At 42.8% G+C, this 25677-nt stretch overlaps 1 protein-coding gene across 1 annotated transcript in view; it reads left to right on the forward strand.

The window, feature by feature from the left end:
* Cemip2 (cell migration inducing hyaluronidase 2) overlaps positions 1 to 25677 on the forward strand; it is a 68965-nt gene that overhangs the window by 10638 nt on the left and 32650 nt on the right. Inside the window, exons 5-14 of the mRNA XM_051146244.1 lie at positions 4931 to 5119; positions 6881 to 7050; positions 8705 to 8914; positions 9178 to 9383; positions 9546 to 9615; positions 12913 to 13041; positions 15959 to 16047; positions 22332 to 22463; positions 23740 to 23775; positions 24750 to 24905. Coding sequence (XP_051002201.1) covers positions 4931 to 5119; positions 6881 to 7050; positions 8705 to 8914; positions 9178 to 9383; positions 9546 to 9615; positions 12913 to 13041; positions 15959 to 16047; positions 22332 to 22463; positions 23740 to 23775; positions 24750 to 24905 — 1387 coding nt within the window. The remainder of the gene's footprint in view (positions 1 to 4930; positions 5120 to 6880; positions 7051 to 8704; positions 8915 to 9177; positions 9384 to 9545; positions 9616 to 12912; positions 13042 to 15958; positions 16048 to 22331; positions 22464 to 23739; positions 23776 to 24749; positions 24906 to 25677) is intronic.

The following is a 25677-nucleotide window of genomic DNA, read 5'->3' on the forward strand; positions in this document are numbered from 1 at the left end:
GCTTGGACCCTTTAGACAGATGGCCAGCAAATGCTATGCTTGGTCACATGCAGAGGGGAAAGAATTCCTCACCTTGTTACTTAGTCGTCATTGTCGTGTGGTCATGTCCCCATAATCTACCTAAACATTTATATTGTGGGCAAATGGGCAGTGCTATTCAGAGAATTTTTTTTCAGCTCACAATATCATAGGTACGGTGTTAGAATTTTAATCTGCGGTTCCTCCTTTCTGTTTTTTGATCTGTTTTCCTAAATCAGTTATTTTTAAAATCAAAGCGATGTGTTTGTTTTTATTTCTGTGTATGTGTCAATGCGTGTGTGTATGTATATGCACTACATGTGTGCCTGGTGCTTGAGGAGGCCAGAGGGGCCATCAGGTCCCCTGCAACTGGAGTTACGGGTGGTTGTGAGCTGCCATGTGGGAGTTGGGAACTGGACCCAGGTTTTCTATAAACCAACAAGTGCTTTTAACTGCTGAGCCTCTCTCATGCTCCTAAGACAGTTATCTTAATTATTTTTTAAAAAATTTTTATTTTACCTTTATTTTATGTGCATTGGTGTTTTGCCTGCATGTATGTCTATGTGAATGTGTCAGATCTTGGAGTTACAGGCAGTTGTGAGCTGCCATGTGGGTGCTGGGATTTGAACCTGGGACCTCCGGAAGAGTAGTCATTGCCCTTAACCATAACCACTGAGCCATCTCTCCAGCCCCTTATCTTAATTCTTTAAATTTTTTATTACATACGCTCATTCATTCATTCATGATTGTGTACATGTGTGTGCACAGTGCATGCACAGCATATATGTGCAGTTCAAAAGACAGTTGAGAGTTGGTTCTCTTCTACCATGTGGGACCCAGGGATCAAACTGCAGGCATCAGGTTTTGATGGTAAGTGCTTTTTTTTTTTCCTGCTGAGCCATCTTTCTAGTTCCCCGAGACTTTAAATCTTCTTTAGTATAAGTTTTTATTGTAATCCTTAAAAAATTGTTTTTCTTTAAACAGACTCTTACTCTGTAGCCTTGGCTGGTATAGTTTGTTTGACTCTGACTAGTATCTGACTCTGGCATGTCCTATTTTACCTATTTGCTGCCAGGGCTTTTTTTTTTTTTTTTTCCTTTTCTAACCAAGTGTGATACCCAAATTAATGTGAACTGAGCAAAATTACATACTTTACCATAGCTGAAATGAGCCAACTGTTTATTAATTGCACTGTTGTTGACATAATGCCTGCCTGGTATCCCATCCTGGTCCTTTTATTTCCTTTTTGATCATAGACAGTGAATTCATTAATTTCTTAAACCTCAGTCTTCTCGTTTGAGTAATGAGGATAAGAAGAGAAGCACTAGATAGGGTTGTCTTAGGTATCACATGTGAAGTTTTCATCATGTAGAATGTATATGCCATATGTATACTCATGAATATAGATACTAAATAAATGCCAATACTTCTGTAAGCATGACTTGGGTTATAATGAAATCTTTTGAATGATTGTGATTAAACACAGTGTTCTGCTTTGAAAACTAATAGTTGGGAGGGCAGGAGAGATGGCTCAATGATTAAAAGCAGTGGTCTTCCAGAGGACCTGGGTTCAGTTCCCAGCACCCACATGACAATGTACAATTCTCTGTAAGTTGGGTTTCAGAACATCTGACGCTCTCTTCTTGCCTATGTGGGCACTGCACACACGTGGAGCAGATACACTTGCAGACATAACACCCATACATGTAAAATAAAAATAAATAAAATATTTTTAAAAACACACAAATAAATGGAATCTCTGGGGTGTGTGTGTGTGTGTGTGTGTGTGTGTGTGTGTGTGTGTGTGAAGAACTTTTCATGCATATGTCTAAGCAGTGTGGGTCTAGGAGAGGAAGTGGTGTCTATGATGGATGGTGAAGCCGGCCACACCCTGTTTCCTGCTTCCTTGGTCCTCTCAGGCACAGGCGGTAAGCATGAGTCCTGTGTGTGTTCAGTGGTCTAGTCTCCAGGAACATTCCTGGCAGAGAGTGACTGCCTCTGCGTGTTGAGTCAGCTTTTCCCGTGAGGACCTTCGTTTCCACATCACACTGGCTGCTCATTTCTGGAAGAGGGAACTCTTGCCATCTGACCTGGGCTTCCTGCTTTCTGGAAAGGGTGGAAGTTCTCCGTTGGAAGCAAAAGACTTAAGTTACTTCCTTTCAAACTTGAGTGAGGAGTGCCCGGAGGAGATTAACATTGTAGACAGGATTTTCTCCTGAACCTAGAAAAATGTGAAGAATTATTAAATGCTAAAGTGTTCTCAAGGCCTTTTGACATTTTTTTAAAAAGAGAAATAAATTCTAATGACATTTCAAATAAAAGTTTATGTGTTTATTATCTTGGAAAAATATAGGAATTTAATGTGACAAATTGAGCATTTCCTCATTGCTCCCTTTTGTGGAGTATTTCATTTTACTAAAACCTGAAATTTGGAGTAATGATTTCTTGTCCTAGGATTTCTGATCTTATTTTTAAATTGCCTATTTCTATTTTTAGAAGGTGATTCATAATCTCATTGTAGATGATGAAAATCTATTATAAGCAAAAATTATTATAATTGCCGGAGTTATTTATCTTAGTAAATATGAGCCCAAGAAACATACTTAAGAGATATATAAAGTTTACTAGGTCCGTGCATGTGTGTTTGTGTTTCCATATATACATACACATACATTCTGTGCAAAAAATACACAGGCAGGGCAACTGAGTCTCCAGTAACAGCCCCCATGACTTGGCCAGGTTAGGTTTTATGTGGGCAATTGACTAAGATAAGACTGTGAAGCCACCCGTATTGTTTCTGTTCCTTGCTCCCATTCCCTGTCTTTTTATTTTCCTCCCTCAGGTAGACATGTTCTTCAGTTCACTTGAATCAGTATCACCTTGCTAGTTAGGATGATGCTGGTGAGGCATTTGTTCAGCAGGAACCTTTGAAGAGGATGGTTTTCCTTGGCTACTGATGCTCGTCTAGCCGCTGTCTGGTGTTCTGTTCACATTTCCCTGAGATCAGCTGTTTGCTCAGGGCGTTTTTTGTTTTTGTTTTTGTTTTTGTTTTTTTTAACCACCGCTATTGGTTTGTGCTTGAAGGAGTGCTTCAACACTGCATTGAATCCAACAAACCAACCAAAGTGTGAGCCAGAGGGAATCTGGATTGCCTCTTCATTGATTAGGAACCCAATTAGCCTTTCAAAGGCAATATTTAGAGAGACCCTCTTTTTTTTTTGTTTTTTTTTGTTTTTCGAGACAGGGTTTCTTTGTGTAGCCTTGGCCATCCTGGACTCACTTTGTAGACCAGGCTGGCCTCGAACTCACAGCGATCCGCCTGCCTCTGCCTCCCGAGTGCTGGGATTAAAGGCGTGCGCCACCACGCCGGGCCCCACCTTTTTTTTTTTTTTAAATTCTTTATTGTTAGGATAAAACGCTATGGCCATAGCAACTTCTAAAAGCAAAGCACTTGCTCTGGGGCCCACAGTTCCAGAGGGCTAGAGTCCAGGCCCATCATGGTGGGGAGCATAGTGGCAAGCAGGCAGGCTAGAGCCGTAGCTGAGAGTTCACATCCTGAGATAACCATGAGACAGAGAGGTACACGGGCTCTTGAAACCTGAAAGTCTGTGACATATCTCTCCCACACCTCCTAATCCTTCCCAAACAGTTCCACCAACTCCAGGAACTAAGTACTCAGGTATATGAGCGCTCAGGGGCCATCCTCGTTTGAACCTCCATGCCACCTGTTAGTCATCAGGACTTTCCGGAGTTGATAATACATCACCTTTCAAAGCAGCTGAGGTAGACAGGTCAAATCATGTCCTCGTAGGTCACAGTGCATCACACTAGCTATAATTATGCACTCGGCAGACCCCTGGGACCTACATTGTGAAGAGGAGAAAGAATAGTGAGTACCTGAGAGGTTCTACCCTGCTGTCTTCACAGATGCCCCTTGCAAGGATGAGGAAGGTATAAATACCGTCAGTGCTTGCTCAGGCCCAGAACAGAGGTACAGAGGTTACTCGCTTCCAGCAGGGATGTTGCGGGAGTCTTTAAAGACTTCTGTGGCCTCAGGTTGAGGACCAAATCTTGACACTGATGTCTGGTAGGCTGGTGTTCTACTCACTGAGCTTCTTCCCCAGCACTTTGCTAATATTTTGTAAACACGCAGTCAGTGATTTGTGTGGTGAACAGGAGTGGACACGCATCCCAGGCAAAGAACGCAGACAATGTTTGCTCTTCCACTGCGTAGAACTCAGAGAGAAGGCGGCATCCATGAGACGGCCAGCTGTTAGTGCACACTGACTTTGCAGGTGCCTTGACCTTGGTCCTTCCAGTCTCCAGAACTCTGAAAAATAGATTTCTACTGTTTATACATTAAAAAAAAAAAAAAAGATAAATAAAGCACGCACACAGCGCAGAAATGAAGCATGCTTGGCAGTATGCTTTCATTCCTAGAACAAAGATGCTTTGTGTGCTAATGTGCTGTTGCTCCTGATGTTGACTTGGACCAAATAAAGTCCGTGGGCGTTTATTTCAGACCTATCCTTTGTCTGGCCACTTTGGTTCAAGTGTGATGGGTTCCTGATACATCTGAATATTGGACGGGGCACAGCATTACACTGCTTGTACTGAGATGACATAAGCAAAGGATGCCAGCATTGAGAATTTTCAGAATTGTAAAGACTACTTTATTTTGATGCAACAACTTGTATCATGCCTAGTGGGACATGGGCTCTCTTTCTTTGGGGGCCAGAATCCATATTTTGTTATTATTCAGAGACAAATGACTGGCATATCCTTAGTATTAGGAAGGAATTGCTGAATTGTATTTATTTTAGCTTTTGATTTGCAAATCAGGGATATGTATTCCTTTATTGAAGAAAACACTTTTGCTAATGCCTGTTTGTCTGTCTGTTTGTTCGTTTAGGAATTTCCTTTTCAGGTTTCCGGGTAGAGACTGCGGATGGTGTGAAGCTTCACCTGTTGGATGACGTCAGCAGCTGGGAAGCCGGAGACCAGATTGTGGTTGCAAGCACGGACTATTCCATGTACCAGGCAGAGGAGTTTACCCTTCTCCCCTGCCCCGAGTGCAGCCGTTTTCAGGTCAAAGTTAAAGGTACAGGACTCCTCTCTGTTCTGGGGAAACACATTCTTTTCACTCTTTTCTTGGCATTCCATTTCTGCAGTCTTTTCTCTGATCACCCCCCACCCCCCATCAGCGCGGCTACCACTGACGGTCTTAGTGGTGAGCGCACCGAATGCTAGAACCCAGAGGGTGGTGCACCGAATGCTATCCTTAGAGGCAGTGGTCCTGCCAGTAGTGCGCCATAACAGGTGGTCCCTGCTCCTCTATCTCCATTTCCTTGTTAAAGGAAAAGGCGAGGACTAGGCAAACTGGGTTCCTAAAATCCATTCTAGTTTTTGTTTTTTGTTTTTTTTTTTTACTAAATGTTTAGTGTCAGATAATAGTAAACTTGTCTAACAACTAATGAATCTTTTACTATTAGTCTTTCACAAGTACAGAAAGTATTTTTTGAGTTCTCACTTGGTTAATAAAAGAAAAGAGATCTTCAGTCATATTTAAAATAGAACCAACTAGGATCTTTTCATTAGACTTCCTCTCTTGCTGTAATGGTGAGTAAGGCAGTTTTTGGAAGAGGACAGTTCACAAAGACTCTAACTCTGAGCCGTGAGTAGAAAGAGTGGTGGCCATCTGCCAGGTACTCATGTCTACTCCCAGCTCTGCTCACCGGTCCTGTCCAAAGCCCCCCAGTACGTGTGTCTGTTGTGGGCTTTAGCATACAGTTCCTTTCACAGCGCTTTCTTCCTCTTGTACTCGTGACTGTTCTGTGCTGCCAGGAATCAAAAGCTGCAGACACTTTCCAAGAAGTACTTGCCTCTTTTGAGTAAAGAATGTGGAAGCTTGACATTTTTCTGCTTTAGTAGAACGTTAAGAAGAAGACTTAGATTAGAGTTGTCATTTTTCCCCCTCTATGTTTTATTCAGTTTTCTACTTTTCTTTCTTTTGATGATATCAGGCACATGCAAAAAAAAAAAAGGAAAAGCCCAAGTCACGATGGTACCATCCATCATTACTGTCTGTGGAAAGTCCCACTCTCCCTCCTTCCTAAGTTTAAGAGAAAAGGGAGAAAATACACTTCTTCTAAATTGCTTGCAAACTTCCAGGAAAGAGACATATTTAAAAGACAGTATGTGGTGGCTGTGTGGTGTTGGCACACGCCTTTCAACCCTGCACTGGGGAGGCAGAGGCAGGTGGATCTCTGTGAGTTTGAGGCTGGCCTGGTTATAGAGTGTGTTTCAGGGCAGCTAGGGCTCCACAGAGAAACCCTGTCTTGAAAACCAAACAAGAACCAAAAGCCAACCAAACAACTACAAAAAGACAGTAATAGGGAAGGAAAATACGGAGTTTCCATTGATGAGTGTGCAGATGTTGGTTACCTAGTTTGAAGTCAAAGCCCAGCGTGACAGGCCCTAACAAGAGCTGCAAAAGCATGTGTTTCCAGTGCCCCCTTGCATTTGGTTCTTCATGTGTCATGAGGTGGCCGCAGAATGAAGGCAAGAACTGGGGCGAAGGTGTTAGGCCAGTCCCAGGTCTTTAGTGCTAACTACAGAAGGGTGTTGTGAGAGCGGTGTGACCCCGCCTGGGGAGGTGAGCAGCAGCAGGAAGTTCCAGTGGGTGGGCCATTGGAACAGACAGTCTTTAAGATCCCCGCCCCTGGGCGTCCATCATGCCTGAGGCGTGAGAGCTGTTTGGTAATGTGTTGAGATCGTTGAATGAGGAAGAATGCCCTCACGGATGGTTTCATGCGTTCTTTTCTTTGTTCTCACGTGACCCTTCCTTTATTCACATCACCAGAGACCCCCCAGTACCTGCATGTCGGGGAGATCATAGATGGCATAGACATGAGAGCTGAGGTCGGAGTTCTCACACGGAACGTCGTGATCCAGGGAGAAATGGAGGACTCCTGCTACGCCGAGAATCAGTGCCAGTTCTTCGATTATGACACCTTTGGGGGACATGTCATGGTGGGCAAAGGGGTTTGATGATTTCTTTGAAATCTAGTTGGAGATTTTTAAGTTGCTAAGGAGCTGTTTAGTGATGGAATTAGGTTGTGTGTGTGTGTGTGTGTGTGTGTGAGATCTGTGTATATGGCTATTGAAAAGAAGACATAATTTTTTAATATTAGAAAATGTTTTTAAAAACAAAAACTAAAAGAGATCAAGATGTGATGGCGTACACCTATAATCCCAGAACTTGAGAGGCTGAACCAGGAGCATCAGGGAGTTCAAGGCTAGCCTTGACTACTGTGTTGGGCTGGGTCGTATGAGGCCCTGTTTTACATACACACAAAATTAGAAAGTTGTGCCCTTAAGTCGCCGGGACTGTAGTTCATCCATTGAAGAGTTATTCAGTGAAGAATTACTAGCTTGACACACTGGGAAGAACCCAGTCTCAGAGGGAGCACCATGATGACTTTGATATCCAAACTAAACATCTGCCCACATGTGGTGGAGGATGTAAATAGGAAAGAAGACAAGACCCCGAATGACCAAGATATAGACAACCTCTGATCTGATTTAATAATTACCTTGGCTTCCTTATGATGCAAGAGTAGTGTGCATCGAGAAGTCGCCTTGTACCAAAGTCAGGATCTGGATTCTTCTCCCTGTGGAGGGCTAGTCTCGCGGTGATGGCGACAGAGTGCACCTTCGGATCCTGATGTTTTCCGTTAACAGTGATTTTTATGATGCTGTAACCTTATTTACAGTGTTGAGCCTTATCCGTATTTGAAGGAAACACAGCCAGGTGCACTGGTGCACGCCTGTCATCCAGGGCTTGCAAGGCCGAGGGAGGTGGATTCCTATAAGGATGGCAGTGAGGCCAGCTTGAGCTCCGTATCGAGTACCGGGCCAGTCAGGGCTGTATAGCAAGGACTTGTCTGAGGAACAAAACGTTTCAAACACACCCAATCTGACCCCGTAACCACCTATCCTGCCCTGTTCCTCCTGTGCCCGGAATCCAGCTTGTGATTTTCCTTGTTTTGTTTTTATTTCCGATTAAACGTTAGTTCCGTGGCTCTATGAGGAACATGTGCCCATATAAAGAAGTATTTGCTATTGTTTCCCCCTTTTCACAGTGCTGGGAATCAAACAAGTCAGTCAAATACCATTACGTGCTGAGTTATTAAGTGAGGTTCTGGTACAAAACAAAGGAAAAAAATGTTCTTATTTTATTGGTATGTTTGAGTGGGGTGTTTGAGTGTTTGTGTCGGGGGGTGAAGGTACACATGTGTGTGTGTATGTGTGTGTGTGTGTTTTATGTGTTGCATGTATGAAGTGATCCTCAAGAGTTGCTCTTCAGAAGTTGTTCATCTTGATTTTTGAGACAGGGTCTCAGTGGGACCATCTAGCCAGCAGGCCCCGTGAATCTGCTTGGATCTGCCTCCGTAGTACTGGGATCACAGACATTTTCCTCCCCCCCCTTAGCTCTTTACGTGGGGCTAGAGATTGGACTCAAGTCCTTCTGTTTGCATAGCAGACATTTTATCAACTGACCCATCTCCCCAACTCCTAAAACAATATAGCATTTTCTCTGCAGCTACTGATCTTCTGTTTACATAGTAAATATGCATGCTTGTTGCATCTTTCCTGTCCTGAAAAGATTCACTTTGTCTTGTAGATAGAGAAGAATTTTACTTCCGTCCATCTTTCTTACGTGGAATTGAAGGGCATGGGCCAGCAGCAGCTGGGCCGCTATCCCGTGCACTTCCACCTGTGTGGAGATGTGGATTCTAAAGGAGGGTACATCCAGCCAGCATCCGTGGATGGCCTGTCTGTTCATCACAGCTTCTCAAGGTGCATCACGGTGCATGGGACCAACGGCTTGCTAGTAAGTAGCCTCACACTGTGCTGTCATGCAGCCGTTGTCACTGACGTGTTAGCTCTCCTTCATTCTCATGACTTCTCCATTTTGCACAAGTCAACTGTTTGGCCACATGCCGTGCTTAACCTGTTCTTACTGGAGATTCTAGTTTTCCATCTGTAGAAGCCTAGTCTTTTTTTTTTTTTTTTTCAATTACATAATCACCTCATGGTCATGGAAACTCCAAGCACCCTTGTGTCCAGTGACATGATGCCCCTACATTTCCACAGATCAAAGACACCATTGGATTCGACACACTAGGCCATTGTTTCTTCTTGGAAGACGGTATTGAACAGAGAAATGTTTTGTTCCATAACCTGGGGCTTCTTACCAAGCCGGGCACTCTCCTCCCCACGGACAGGAACAGCTCTGTGTGCACCATCATGCGTGATGGAGTGTATGGAAATTACATCCCTGTGCCTACCACAGACTGCATGTGAGTAATTGGTGGGCAGGGTGCTGTGTGATGGGCAGGGCCTTTGACTTTTTGGAAAGCTGTTGTCGGGGAGATTTTAATGGACAGGTTTGCTTTTTTGTTTTTTGTTTTTTGTTTTTTTGGTGAAGAATGTTTTAAGTCACCTCTGACAATTCCTTGCAGGGCCGTTTCTACTTTCTGGATTGCCCACCCCAACAACCATCTGATCAACAATGCAGCTGCTGGCTCACAGGTAAATCACACCCTCGGGTATCTTCACATTGGCGACCACGCTGATTTATAGGGGCGTGATGCCACATGTGCTTGGAAACCTAAGCCCACTGCTGTTTTCTGGTACTGCTTGTCTCACTGAGACCAGGAGGCAACGGAATGGTTCTTCCATTTCTTCTAAATCCGTGCCAGTTAAGAGCCATGAGTCTAGAGACAGACAACAAATGAAGGACCAGAGGTGAGTGGTCTCTAGGATCATGCCATCCCCATGTTTCCGTCTTCGGTGGACAAGCAACACATCACTTCCATCTCTAGTGCTGAAGAGCAAGGAAAGCCTTCTCATGCTTCTATGGGAATGGGTCCGCGTGTAGACTACTGTGTCATTCTGCCTGAGGACCGCACCATTTTGGTAAGAGCAGGATTAGTTACTTATAGGGACATCTGATAAAGCAGCTAAAACCTCAGGTACGATTTGTTTAAGATAGGTAAATAGGCACATAACCACACAGGAGAACAGTTTCTAAGAGAAACAAAAAGGTTAGTTTTAAATCCTTATAGTTGGATGTAGTTCAAAATTTCCTGATTTATAGGAATGAATTTTTGTTTTGTTTTTTGGAGACAGAGTTTCTCTGCATAGCCTTAGCTGTCCTGGACTTGCTTTGTAGACCAGGCTGGCCTTGAACTCACAGTGATCCACCTGGCTCTGCCTCCTGAGCGCTGGGATTAAAGGCGTGCGCCACTGTGAATTTTTAATGATACCGTCAAGATTGTAACTGGGATGAAAATTACAGTGCAGGTCAGTGACTACGCAGTAACCTAAAATCGCTATATCTACACATCACAGTTGTTAAGAAGGACAGAGATGCAGACCATGATTTCTGAGAATTATGTAAGAGGGCACCTGAGGAGAGCATTTCCTTGAGCAAACCAGAACACAGGCAGCACCCGGTACCTGCTGAGCCAATACCTGTGATTTTCTATAAAACATAGAGCATTGGCCTGACCTTTGAAGGTTGTCATTGACTGGGGAGACAACGGACACTGGATGATTTCAATTTCCATTCATTTGTTCTCTACTGAGTATCTGAGGGGCTTGTGCGGGTTTGTTTTCACGGTTTCTTTTTCTTTTTCTTTTTTAAGGATTTATTTATTTATTATGTTTACAGTGTTCTGCCTGCATGTATGCTTGCAGGCCAGAAGAGGGCACCATATCTCATTACGGATTTTTGTGAGCCACCATGTGGTTGCTGGGAATTGAACTCAGGACCTTTGGAAGAGCAGGCAGTACTCAACCTCTGAGCCATCTCTCCAGCCCTTCACTGTTTCTTACTGGAAATTAGGACAGAGAGGCAACGCTGCCTGCTGCAAACCAGCAGTCAGATCACTGCTTCGCCTGAGCTTTGCCAGAAGCTAGGACCGCAGAGGAGAGCAGACACATATAGATAGTACATAAAAGCCTAGGGCAAAGCTGTGAGACGCCCTCCTGATCCTTAGCAAGAATAATGAGTGTGTCTCATGCATGGTCTTCTGGTCATTTTAGAAGTTTTTTCCTTCTCTCTAGAAAAACTGCTTCAGTAAAGCTAGCATTTGGCAGGGACTTTCCCCAGACTAGGTGAAGCCATCTCATCCCACCTCACCATTGCCTTTTACAAAGCTGCCGTTACCTGTTTAGGCATGACAGTGCCTAACAGCAGACCACTGCTGTTTTCCTGTACATCCCCACCCTGCCAGCCCTTGGCATCTTCTTTGGAGGGCTGGCTTTGGCCTCTGCTTGCAGGGGTGTGGTCTCATGCCTTTTCTCCAGCCCCTTTATATTTTCTTCAGCTGTCTGAATTACATCCAAACTGTTGAGGTGGCCAACAGTTTCTTTCAGAATAGTTCGTTTTATTAAGACCCGTTTGTAAACTTTGATCATAGAAAAATGTTGACATTGCAGTCATTTGGCTGTGTAGGCATGTATATTTGCCACACTTCCTGCTTTCTCTGTGTATCTTAGAACCTTAGTAACAATTAACGGTATACCACATATGTCATATTTTAATTATCTTTTTCTCCATTGGACTGTGAATTACTTGACGGTAGCTTACTACACATAAGCATGTAGTGGGAATATAAACACGTGCTGAATTTGAACCAATAGTCTTTTTTTACACTGTATTTTAAGTTTTAAAAGGCTGCTTTATCAATGTTCCATAGTGTGAAGTTGTCCTTCACAATGAGCTAATTTTTAGTCCAGTTGCCAAATAAAAATGGGAAATGGAGTTAAGAACTGTTATTTCTGTTTTCCTGTCTCACTTGATGTCAGAAACCTCCGAACTGTTCTGTTCCTGTGAGGGCCTGTAGTCCTCCAATCGAACAGACAGTGTCCTCACTGAGAGACAGCACCCTGATTCATACATGTGGCGTTCCCTGGCCCCCGACACCCCCCCCCACACACACACACTTTGGCACAAACTTGCGCGAGAACAGGAAGGGCATTGGAGTTGTTTGAAAGAAGCCAGTGAGCTCTGTGTGCCAGCAGACAGTAGTTTAATAGGCAATGACTCATCTATTGATCAGGTTTGGAGGTAAACACGAAAAACCACATTGCTTAAAGGCTGTGCTGTCCTGGTCACACAGAAGGCAAGCAGGCTTCGCCAGCTGCAGAACATTTTAGACTATACAGTGATGGGAAAGCTGGGTTTGGGCATTTGCCAACTATGCCTTTTGCCCAATCCTGTAAGCAAAATTGTATTTGCTTTGAAAAAAATAACCAGATACAACTGCTTGGGGGATGCTCTATAACGTGGGTTCCCTTTTGCATTCAATTCTGAACTTAAAGCAATGGAAAACATTTGTTGCAGCGTGTTTTATGAGAGTGTTTCACATGGTGGCTTCATGAAAACCGAGGCTTTATATACGTGAAAGGTCAATGTTGCATATTCTCTCTCATACTCAGAATCTGGATATAATACAAATATATGTCTATATCACATGGAAGTAAGAGGGGGTGGAGTCCAAGGAGTTGGGAAGAAGGAGTCTGTGATGGGAGGAAGGAAATGGAGACAAGGAAAGGAAGCAGGGGCAAAGACAAAAATGACACATTTTCTTCGTCGGAAGAATCTAGATTGTAATATATGTATGTGTATGTCCGTGTATATACTATCCAAGCAGAGGGGAGCTGTTTGTGGGGGAAATGGGGAAGAGGAGGCGCTGGCAGGAGGGCCAGAGGTAGATGGGATGAACATGAGCAAGGCGGGTGCTATGTATGTATGAAAGGTCATAATGAAACCCATTTTTTTTTGGGTACGTTTTAATGGCCTTCCCCTTTCTTTTGCAGGACGCTGGAATATGGTATTTATTCCACAAGGAACCAACTGGGGAATCCAGTGGACTGCAGCTCCTGGAGAAACCAGAACTCACTCCACTGGGAATATTTTATAACAACAGAGTTCATTCAAATTTTAAGGTAGGCTTCTGACCTGAAGTGCCCATGGATCACAGGGTGGATTGCACAGCTGTGATCATCCCTTCACACTCTGTGCCCCCGAGACTGAGGAGCGGTTTACAAGGAGCAGATCTTCACTGGGCTCAGGGTTCTGGTGGTTGGTACTCCTGACCTAGGGCCAGCATCTGGTAAGGGCTGGTCTAAGTCACATTATCCCAAGGCACAGCATATGCTTGCATGCATCATCTGTTTAAATGATCACAGACTTGCTGGTCAAGCTTCGTCTCTCTTGTCCTTGCTGCCCACCTGCCCAGCTGTCTGCCCTCCTTCCCTCCTTCTCACCTTCCTGTCTTCAGTGTCAGGTTTGTGGGACTGTGCACACTAGAGGCTACCTGTCTGGAGTCCAGGCCTCCTGCTTTGCTTCCTTGCCTCTCTCCACAGTGCTGGTGGAATACCCTCTGGCCATTCATTACTACCAAGTATTTAAATGGTGAAATACTGTTTAAGAACACTGCACTTAGTTTAAGTCAGAGTGATTCAGAAACTCCTGTTTCTGTGGTATTTGTTACTCACCCCGCCCTTTCTTTTTTTTTTTTCACCCCGCCCTTTCATTGTGATGAATATATTTGGTTTATTTCCTGCTCCTCAGTCACTTTAATCTTTTGTTAAGTATGTGGTCATTTGATCTTTTCCTGTGTTATGAGTCAAATCAGACTTCAATTAACATTTCCATGTATGACCATCGGGGGATCCTTTAAAAACCTAAGTTTTGGGGGTAGAGAGGTGGTTTAGTAGGCAAGATGCTTGTTATGGCAAACACAGGACCTGAGTTAGGATCCAAGCATCTGTGCAAAGAGCTGGACATGGCTGTGTGCGTCTGAGCTCTAGGGCTATTACAAGCAAAGACGGGGTTTGCTGGCTTTTGCTGGCTGCCAGCCTAGTTCCAGGTTCAACGAGAGACCCTGCCTTGAAAGAACATGGTGAGGAGTGAGATAGACAGGACAGCTGGTGCTGTTCTCTCACCTCCATACTTGTGTGTACAGATCATACACCCCCACATTCATGTGCAAATGCAACACTCAGACATGGAAATCTAAGTTAGGAGAAGCTTTGATCATTTGACGAACTGAGACAAGAGCAACACTGCCATGATTGTTCTGAGGTGGGTAATTGACTAAGGCTAATATTTGGAAAGTAGCATCTCAAAAGAGAAAAAAAAAAATCTTTAATTTTTAAAAATTGCATTTGTGATAGGAAAACTATCTCTAATTAATTCTTAGTGTTGTATGCCATGACAACATTCTTTTTTTTTTTTTTTTTTCATGACAACATTCTTAATTATAAGAGTATTACAGGGGCTGGAGAGATGGCTCAGTGGTTAAGAGCACGGTCTGCTTCCCCAGAGGTCCTGAGTTCATCCTAGCAGCTACATGGTGGCTCACAACCATCTATAATAGGATCTGATTTCCTCTTCTGGCCTGCAGTTGTATGTGCAGATAGAGCACTCATACATGCATGAAATAAATAAATAAATAAATAAATAAATAAATAAATAAATCTTTAAACACAAAGAGTACTACAGGATATAATCAGATTGTGATTTGTTAAATTTGGGAATGATTATGCAGTGTACCCTTGGAGTTCTAAAAAGAAATGTGCCATTTTGGGGATCACTCATTACGCGCACGCATATTTTGACCAGCCCCTGTGGCTTTGCTTGTTGAAGCTTCCTGAATCTTAGCCCAAGTTAGTCATGGTCAAGTGGCTACTTAGTGAGTTCTACTTCGATGTCTTATAGACACATTAAAAGCATTCGAAATGGACACCCTTCATTTTATACTTGCCCTATTTCTTCTCTAGTTCTGCTTCAGAGAATTAAACAACTTAACTCCATGTTTGACCTAATCAAAACAACCTAAGCTTCTCTTCTTGGCCCATGTATCTATCTCATCAGCTAGCCTTTGCCATCACTCTCACCCTGCCCGGAGACCTGACTCATTCCAGTCTTCTCCTGAATGGCTGACAGCATTTCTGAGTTCTTCTCTTTTCTGTCCACTTTAACCCAGCCTTAGCTGCAGTATTTTTTCTTGTTTATAGTATTGCATTTGAGGCTTTTTTTTTTCCAGATCCCCAATGTCTTATATCTTCAGCATACTGTTTTAAAAATTATATTTATGATACGAAAACTAACGCTTAAGTAATTCTTGGTGTCAAATGCCGTGACAACATGCTCTTATCTTGTTAGTTGTAGGAGAATTAAGTCTGAGGGTGTTAATCTGCATTGCCTGATGCGCACTCATCCCTTTGCTACGCCCTCCTTTGTTCTTGTTAGTCTGTCTAGGACTTGTTCTCAAATATTTCCTGCCATCTCTTTTCTCTAGACTTTGTTCATATATGCTTTTTCTATGAGTTCTCTTCTCTGGGATTTTCAGCTGCTTCATGCTCAGCCCCAACCCATTCTGCTCAGTCAAATCCTCCATCCTTGAGGATTTGCGTATCATGGAGGAGACGCATCTGGAGTTCTCTCGCAGCCCTGAGGAAGCTTCGCGTCAGTGTCTTCTTGCCACCAGCGTCTCCTACTTCCCTGTTCTTATGCATGTTATATTAGACCTTAGCTGTTTAATTTGCATGCCCTTCACTTACAGTTTTTTATATCAGTAATAGCAGGGAATGTATTTTACTTGTTAATAAACTTGTAACCACCATTAAGCATATAATAAATAAATGTTTGTTGAACGTCCAAAAAGAATAAGCTAAAAATGTGCAGGAAAACTGTTGGCTTTTCATAGCCCCTTTGCTTTGTGCATTCTGCCTCCCCCACCTCCAAATTCCCACCTTTGGGTGAAATGATAAGCTGAAAAGTATTTTCACACTTCGCTGTTCATGTGGATGTGCCTTAGGATCTGTATTTATTTTAGTCCACTGTTGTCTATTTCAGGCTGGCTTATTTGTTGACAAAGGTGTCAAAACAACCAACTCGAGTGCCTCCGACCCAAGGGAATACCTCTGCTTGGATAACAGTGCAAGGTAGGGCCGCCTCTTCAGTTTACAACCAGGCTTGTCTTCCCAGGGCAGAACATTCAGATTCAAGTGCACCGTGTTCTTTTTGACGGTGGCCTATGTAGATGAAGTTCTGCAAACTCATCTCAGAGTTCTGGGAAATCTGTTGTCTCAGTCCTGAGCCTGCGCACTTGTCTTTCTGAAATGCCTTGCCTCTGGAAATCCATGTGAGAGGGAGTCAGAGAGAGAAGCAGAAATAGAAGAGAGAAGTTAACAAAGGTTTCAGATTTTAGACCAAAAACCGACTCCCTGAAAAACAAGCCAGTCCCCTAAACCTAAGCATATGGAATTTATGGAGAGTGCTAAAATGTGATATTGCAAGAATGGTCCCAGATTTGATCATCAGGCTGGCTCTGGTTTTCATTGGTAGCCTTGGGTTAGCCTCCTGGCAGGCTGTGTTACTGTCCCGTGTAAGTACATAATGTGTTTGAGATGTGGATCAGTGTGCAGCTCACTCACTCATGTGCTGCATGCTAGCCAAAGTAAACAAAACGTCTCCGGTGGAAATAAAGTGTTCTAGGTAAGGTGGCAACCTGACGTCATATTCAGTATGGACCGTAGCATACTGTTTTTCTGTACTTCAGATTTATCGGCCAGATTATGAGGTTGAATGGGTGAAAGACTGTAAAGGCTTTCGCTAGACATCTGAAAGAATGACTGGCCCAGTTGGTACAAGCACACAGCCACACTGGAGGTTGGGGACTCTGACTTCATGTGGAAGGCAGGATTCTTGCCATACATTACTAAGATGTGAGGTCAGGAGAAAACTGGGGAAAGTCCGCTTGGTGAATCATGCATCAGGATTCTTCAAACGAAACCGTTGAGAACAGAGATCAGGGAACATTTAAGAAAGCCACAGAGCGAGCACTATGTAAAGGAAACACAAGGAGCTATATGCACCTTGTTGGATGATCATCCCAAAATAGGAAAAAAGGAGAAAAACTTAAGAAAAAGGAGCAGATAGATGAGAATAAAATTATGAACTAGAAATATTGGCTGTTCTAGTTTGCTTCCTGTTGCTGTGGTAAAAACATCATGACCAAAAACATCATGGGCAGGAGAGGGTTTATTTCACTTCCCTCCACACTGAGGGAAGCGGTGACAGGAACTCAGGGCAGGAGCCTGAGGCAGAGCCCTGGAGGAACGCTGTAGCTTACAGGATCTTGCCGCTTGCTTTCTTACACAGCCTCTTACAGGTGTGGGTCTGGGTGATAGTGCCACACACAGTGGGCTGGGCCCTCCGACACCATTTACCAACAAGAAAATGCCCCACAGACAGGCCAACAAGCCAGTCTGATCTAGGAAACCCCTCAGTTGAGGTTTCTTCTTCTCAGGTGACTCTATTTTCTATTGAATTGACAATAAAAACCAATCAGCGTATTGGGTAAGCTAGAAAAACAACAACAAAAAAATTGCTATTGGAAAGTTGTCCCGTTCCGTGCCCTGCCCCTGTGTGTATGAGACTAGTCTCACTGTGGGATTCTGTCTGATCTAGAACTCACAGGGACCTGCTCGCCTCAGCATCCCAAGTGTTGGGATTATAGGCAGGAGCTGTGGAACCTGGCCACACATGCTTTTTAAAAGTCTTTTATGATGGATAGTTTTAGTGAAATGCTGTTTGTCAATTTGGTGTTGCCAGAAAAATTGTTAAGCAATTGGCTCCTTTTTCTACCTCGAAAGAATTTTATATGGGGCTGCAGGGAGCTGGTTCAGTAAGCCCAGTGCTTGCCTCCCAAGTATGAGATGTCAGTTCAGCCTCCGGCTCTCAAAAGCCAGGCGTGGTGGGAGGCAGAGATAAGAGGAGCCCTGGGGATTGCTGAATCTTCAAGCACTGGGTCCAATGAGAGACCCTGACCCAGAAAAATAATGTAAATTGTGAGTGAGGAAACCAGCTGACAAGAACATCTGGCCTCCACATGTATGTGTTCCCTCACACTTGTGTGCATGTCTGCAAAGGCACATTGTATACTTTATGTGTTTGTGTATATATATGTGTGTGTACATGGATAGAAGAGTAAATACGTTTAAGAAGTTTTTGACACTGTTATGGACTACCCACCGTGTTCTTTGTCCATGGGTATGTGCACACTATGAAGACAGCAACTGTTCCTCTGCACTCAAGTGAATCTCTTACCAGCTTTCAAATGCATACGTACCGGTAAGGAGTTAGACTCCTCTAGGAAGCTGTAATTGGAAAGAACTAATTATAGAAGAGTGACAAGATACTTGGCAGCTGTGTATGTGTTTGGTTTTGTGTAAACTGATGTGTAGACGATGCCCACATGTGTTCATGTGACCCAGACAGGAATAAGAATGACAAAGCACAAATGAGTAATAAATCAGGCTAGGAACTGAACACCAGGCTCCGGGGACCCAGCAGATAAACTCATTCTATTCCTCCGAGAGGAAGCTGACTCACTACTTATCAGAGTCTTTTTATGCCTTCAAGATGTGAAATAATGTGAAATAATTCAAAAATGGGGACGCTTAAGAGAACTTTGCTTGACATGCGGGGGGGGGTTCAGACAGAAGTTTTTAAAGGGGTAGCGTGAGGCATCATAACCAATTAGTGCATCTAAGTCAGGGGAGGTGATTGTATGAATTACTTTTGTCATCGTTATGACCAAATATTTCACAAGAAGCATCTTAAGTGTCGGAAGGGTTTATGCTTGCTCACAGTTTAAGGGGCATAATCATGGTGAGGAAGGAAGGCATAGTAGCAGGCATTAGAGGCAGCTGGCCACATGGGATCCACAGTCATTAAGCTGGTGATCAGCTTGCTCTTTTCTTTTAGTTCCATCCAAGACCTCTGCCTGTGGAATGGTACCGCTGACATTTAGGGTGGACTATCTTACTTCAGTTAACGTAGTCTAGAAATTTCCTCAGAGGCATTTCTAGACATGTGTTTCTATAGTGATTGCAAATCCCATCAAATTGCCATCAGTGCTAGCAACCAAGGGACTGGAGAGCTGGCTTAATGACTAAGAGTGTTTGCTGCTCTCGCAGAGGGCTGGCACCTGCTATTCTGTTCACAGCACCTATGTTGGGTGGCTCACAATCACCTGGCCCTCCAGTTCCAGGGAACCCAACTTCTGGCTCTGTGGGCATCTGCACTTAATGTGTTCATACATACATAGAAACATACATACAAAGAAATAAGGTAAAATAAATATTAAAAAATTAACCATTGGGATGATGAAAAATTTATTTAATTAGTTATTTTCTTTCATTTTTTTTTTTGTGTTAAAATATTTTATTATATTTTGTGCCTGGGTGTTTTGCTTATATGTACGCCTGTGTACCATTTTTGTGTATCAAAAGAGGTTATTGGATCCTCTGGGGCTGGAGAGATAGACAGTTGTAAGCCACCATATGGGGCCTGGGAAGCTAACCTAGGTCCTTTAGAAGAACAGTGCTCTTACCTGCTGAGGCATTATTCCAGCCCCTAACTGTATTTTCTAAATACCAGATGAAAAAGCTGAGATCAGGGACACTGCTTTGGTGCAGATGATCAGTGATTGGACTATACGGAGAAGGTCAGAAGAGACGAGGTGGCTGCCATGTTGCTCTATAGTATCTGTGCATCTTCATTTAGAGTAGCAGCCCTCAACCTGTGGGCCATGATCCCTTTTGGGTTCCATATCAGACATGTACACTACAATTTGTTTGTGTGTGTGTGTGTGTGTGTGTGTGTGTGTGTGTGTGTGTGTGTGTGTGTGTATTTGGTTTTTCAAGACAGGGTCTCTCTGTGTAGCCTTGGCTGTCCTGGACTCCCTTTGTAGACCAGGCTGGCCTTGAACTCACAGCGATCCTTCCTGCCTGTGCCTCCTGAGTGCCGGGATTAAAGGCTTGCGCCACAACACCCGGTCCTACACTACAATTTGTAACAGTAGCAACATTACAGTTATGAAGTAGTAATGAAAAAGTTTTATGGTTGTGGGTCACCATGACATGAAGAACTGTATTATGGGATAGTGGTGTTAGGAAGGTTGAGAACTGCTGATTGAGAACGTTGCATCGCTCACTTCCAGAGCTCTCCCAGTTTGACTCTGTGTGACAGCTTTACGCAGAGCTTCTTAACAGTAAGTGCAGTGGGAGAAAAGCTTATATTGGCTCAGTGTGAGGATTCTTTTTACTCCATCGGTCTGAGGTAACTGGGCACTGGCCTTGGGTAGACAGCAGGTCCTTCATCTTGGAAGCCCCTATTCCAGTCTGTGCCACCAGCATCTGCCAGAAATGGACAAGGAGCCTCTGCATGGTCTTACAGTCCATTCACCAGTGATACATTGGGAGGGGTGGAGATCTGATCACGTGGTTTTACTGACTTCCTGTTGTGGTCAATTTATCAGTATGGCCTAATAATGTTTATTATCAGACCTATAATTACTATTATGGTGGTATTTTCTAACCCGCTGGCAGTCAATCAAGGCACAGACACCTATTATATTTTAAAATAGCCTTAGTTAACCTGGGGCAGGGCAGATATTAACCCCCTAAATTACTTCCCATAGTGGGGCAGGTATTCCATACCTGCCCCAATCCCATGCCATCTGCATCTACTAATTTCTTTCAAGCTACCTCCCATCCATAATCCCAAATACTTGCTAATTATTGTCATCTGGGCCAAGTCTCCATCCACGCCAGCCATGTGCTTCTCCTCCACCTAACCCATGCGCAGCCTCCTTCTTTCTCCTCTCCTCTGGTCTCTCCTCCTCCCAAGATTCTCTCTGTCCTCCAAAGCCAGGGAACCTTAGCCACTTTGCCTTGCCCAGGTGTGCTGGCCCTTTATCTGTCAATACAAGAAATTCCTTAGGCAAGGTTACATAACTGGCTTGGGGCTCAGAGACAGCAGTTATTAGCATCAAAATACATCAGACCTCCTACAACCTCCCATTGTGTATTGAGTGAGTGCCTTGAACCTTTGTGTTTCCCTCCTTTCCGCCTCACTAAGTCTAGTGGTTGGTACCAAACATGGAGCTCCCATGCCTGAGGCACCCATCCTGACCTATTTTCCACAAAGATGCTTCTCTCATTGCCATTGTCAGCACCTGCTGCAGGCCGACAGATACAGTAGCAGTGCCCTGCAAAGGATCCTTCCTGTATGATTGAAAAAATTTAGTGCAACGAATTTATTTTAAAACTCCTAATTATCAGTTTAAATATTTAAAAAATATATTTTATTAATTTATTCATATTACATCTCAATTGTTATCCCATCCCTTGTATCCTCCCATTCATCCCTCCCTCCCATTTTCCCCTTACTCCCCTCCCCTATGACTGTGACTGAGGGGGACCTCCTCCCCCTGTATATGCTCATAGGGTATCAAGTCTCTTCTTGGTAGCCTGCTATCCTTCCTCTGAGTGCCACCAGGTCTCCTCATCCAGGGGACGTGGTCAAATATGGGGCACCAGAGTTCATGTGAAAGTCAGACCTTACTCTCAAAATATATATATTTTTACCCTTTCTCCTATCTTTGTAAGGTGGTAGCTTTATGGAAGTGAGTTATTATGTGATCAGTTTTTGACATTTTCATTACGGTCCTTGTAAATGTTGAGTGAAGACAAAAAATTCAGTCTTTGTAATAAATAATTCAGTTGGTTTTGTAGGCTTAGGCATTTCTAAGCTATCTACTGAACTTCGATTAGTCTGTCTAGGTAAACCATCTAAGCAGCATGCAGTTTCTTAATACAATTCATACAGATTTATGTTGAAATATATGATTAATTTTTACAATGAGTTTCCATTAGCAACATGTGATTTAAGAATGTGCAAAGAGACACTGGCATGTGCATATGGCTATCTTTCTGTATGCATGTATTTACAGAAGCCTTCTATACATTGACTTTTAAAAAATTATTTATTTTATGTTTATGAAAGTACATTGTTTTCATGCATACCAGAAGAGGGTGTCAGATCCTATTACAGATGGTTGTGAGCTACCATGTAATTGCTGGGAATTGAACTCAGGACCTCTGGAAGAGCAGCCAGTGCTCTTAACCACTGAGCCATCTCTCTAGCCCTATTGACTTTTTAAGAATACATGAAAGCATTTTTTCCTGGAAACTTACATGTAAATAAATAATTGTTTTGCATATTTGAGCTATAAATAGTTAAGTTGTATCTTAATTTTTGTTTGTTTGCTTATTTTGGCCCAATTTAAATCCTGCCTCTTGACCCATGGCATACAGGGGTCAGTTTCTAATTCATTTGTTCGCTTCACTTTTTAACAAAGCACTTTTTTGCCCCACAGGTTTCGGCCTCACCAGGACGCAGACCCGGAAAAGCCTCGTGTTGCTGCTGTCATTGATAGGCTCATTGCTTTTAAAAACAATGACAACGGTGCCTGGGTCAGAGGAGGAGACATCATCGTTCAGAATTCAGCGTGAGTATTGGCTATAGAGATGATGTCTGCTGACACTGCTGGCTGTTTTCATTTTTTTTTAAAAGACAGGGTATCCCTGTATCCCAAGATGGCCTTGAACTTCATGTGTAACAAGACTTGAACTCCAGATTTTTCTGTATCCACCTTCCTTCCAAGTACTGTTAGAAATGAGTGCCACCACAGCTGGTTGTGTTTTTGTTTTTGTTTTAACTGAGTAGAACGAAGGTACAACTATAGTTCCTGGAGTTATTTATCATGATGATGATGATGGTGGTGGTGGTGGTGGTGGTCGTCATCGTCATCATCATCATTATTATTTGGGCAGGATGAGCTCTGAGGATGAATACTACTGCAAGTGTTTGGAACCCTTTCCTTCTGGAGCTTTTGTTGGAACTGAACTTGTCTGGTGACATGAGAGGGCTTCAGTGGGTCGACCAGAAACCCAGAATTTAGCTTTAAATAACAAACTCTGTGTATGTCTGAGAGCTAAATAAAGATTTTGAAACTACCTGGGGTTTTTAATTTTTACTGTTGTTCTTCTTGGAAACCCTTTAAAGTTTTTCTGGTCTTCTTGCCTTGCTATGCAAAATGAACGTTGTCTAATTTCATCTTAATATGCCTGCTGACTTGGGTCGTACTGTAGTCAGGAAGCACCCCACTTGGTTTTTTTCCACTTGCTTGCTTTTAAGAGAGGCCCGGTACATACTTAGTTAAGTTTTAGTGTTCAGCAGTCTAGCAAAAAATGGTTTGGTTTTCTCTCTCCTACAGACTATTCGTTTTTTGGCTTTTCACCATGGCCTTTGTTTGTTTTCACTCACAAATTTAATACTGTTTTAAATCTGTAGGAATGACATAGGTCTAAGACCGAAAAATTTTGAAGCAAATAGTGTGATAATAATTTTTTCTAAAAGTAATTATTAAAACCACGTTTAAGCTAATACCTTCATATGGTGTTTACTATATTCCAGATACTATTCAAATACTTAAAATGATTTAGTATATTTAGTTCTATTAAGAATTCTTTGAGAACTCTTATATTATTATTTCAACCTATAGATGAGAAAACTGAGAGAAAGGGGTCACAACTGGCAATGCCAGGATTTGAACTCAGCATCCTTGCCTTGGAGTTGATGGCTGTGGTGACTCAGAGGTTTAACTTCTCTGTGGCTGTACAGTGAGCATCAGGATTCAGCATTTCATACTCACACACTGAGGAAATTACCTCGTTCATGTTTTCTGGTGACTTAGACTTACTCTTATTTTTTTCCTTTTACAGATTTGCAGATAATGGGAAGGGACTGACTTTTGCCAGGTTTGTAATAGGTTTAAAACATTTGATTATTTTAAAGCTATAAGGTAAAATCAACCTTAGTGTTTTTATTTGTTGTATGTTTTGGAATGGTGAGTGGAGAGTTACCCAGGGAAGTTTTATAATTTATTAGCATTAAAAAGAAAAAGAAAAAGAAAAAGAAAAAGGGTTACTCTTTTCTTGGTACTACTAGAGGGCCAAAACCATTTTTTTTTAAAATAGACTAATTGCATTTATGCCAAAGTTGTACGCTAATTTAGCTGAAATTCCATAGAAGGGTAGGGTAGTCATTAACTGTGCTGAGAAGAAAACTCTTGAACTTTAGGCCAAAAGTCTTTAAAAATAGGGGATGAAAGAAGATAAACAGGGTGAAGATTAAAAGTTATGACTTTTCTCTTAGTACTTGCTTTAACTTAGAAATAAGCTTTAGGAACTAAGTTGTATGTGTGTGTATGTCTCTCTCTGTGTGTGTGTGTGTATGCATGTATGTATATTTGTGTGTGTGTATGTATGTATGTTTCTGTGTGCGGGCCTCTCTGGGCTATTGTGTGTTTTCCCACAGTGCTGGGGGTCGAACCAGTCTACGCTGATGGTGCACTCTGCAGCTGACCTGCACCTCTAGCCTTTTATGTAACTTGGTTTCTTTCTGTAGATAATGATTATTCTATTGGCCCTGTTACACTTGCTTGTCAGTTAATTGCTGCATTCTGAGAAAATTCGTCGCTTGAGGCTAATCAGCTGTTTCTAATAAATTAAACTTCATGTGTTTATATATAATTTTCAAGTAACTCACTATTTTATAAAAGGAATTTTTTATAGTATAAAAGCAATTTCTGAGAATTTCATAATGTACATTATAAAAAGATATCAGCTTAAGTTTTGTATGCTTTAGTGCTTTAAATTATAGCTTGCTTCTTTTTGGGGGGCAGTTTACAGTTCCAAGAGGATGTCTATAACCACTGTTCTCGTTTTACCAGTGATGGGAGCTTCCCAAGTGATGAAGGTTCGAGCCAGGAGGTGTCAGAGTCCCTCTTTGTTGGGGAAAGTAGGAATTACGGCTTTCAGGGTGGCCAAAACAAGTACATGGGAACCGGGGGGATAGACCAGAAGCCTCGGACACTCCCCAGGAACAGGTGAGTAGGGCTTTGGCAGTAGAGAATTAAACAGTGGAGACATAGACTTTGCTGTAATAAGCCTGGATAGATTGCCTCACGTTGGCTCTTTTCCTCCTTATAACCAGCACTCACTATTACCATTATTATCATTGTCTTTTATCCTTGAGCAATGTTAGAGCATTAATAATTATCCGTGTCATAGGTTTTATTATCAGCTTTATGAGGGAGCTGCTCTTGTTTCTCATCCCTTACATAAGACCTTATATAAGTGGATTTTTCCCCCCCTCTTAATGTTTTTTTCTTTCTTGAGACATAGAAAGTTGCCAAACCATAAACTATGACATTAGGTCAGTTTCCCAGCAATTCACGATGCTGGCTTTTCAGAAATAGCCACTGGAAAAGGGAAATTACTTCTGAAAGGAGTCTTAGAAGATGAGAGTTGGTGGATGCCAAAGCCGACTCAGAACCCTGCAGAGGCTGCGTAATTAGGTGTGTGTGAGGTGGTGAGGGGATGAGGGTAGAATGGGGCAGGCTTTCTGTCTTCACAATCAGAATTCATATGTGTGTGTGTGTGTGTGTGTGTGTGTATGTGTGTGTACTTTTTAAAAATTGAAAATAGATTATTCTCTCATACAATACAACCCAAACACAGTTCCCCCTCCCTCTACTTCTCCTAGCTCCCCTTCACCTCCCCTGGCCCCCCGAATCTACTCCCTTTCCATTTCTTCTTTAGAAAGAAGCAGGTCTCCAAGAGATGACAGCCAGATAGGACAAAACAATATACAGTAAG

Source organism: Acomys russatus, chromosome 5, assembly GCF_903995435.1.
Source record: "Acomys russatus chromosome 5, mAcoRus1.1, whole genome shotgun sequence".
Taxonomy (NCBI): domain Eukaryota; kingdom Metazoa; phylum Chordata; class Mammalia; order Rodentia; family Muridae; genus Acomys; species Acomys russatus.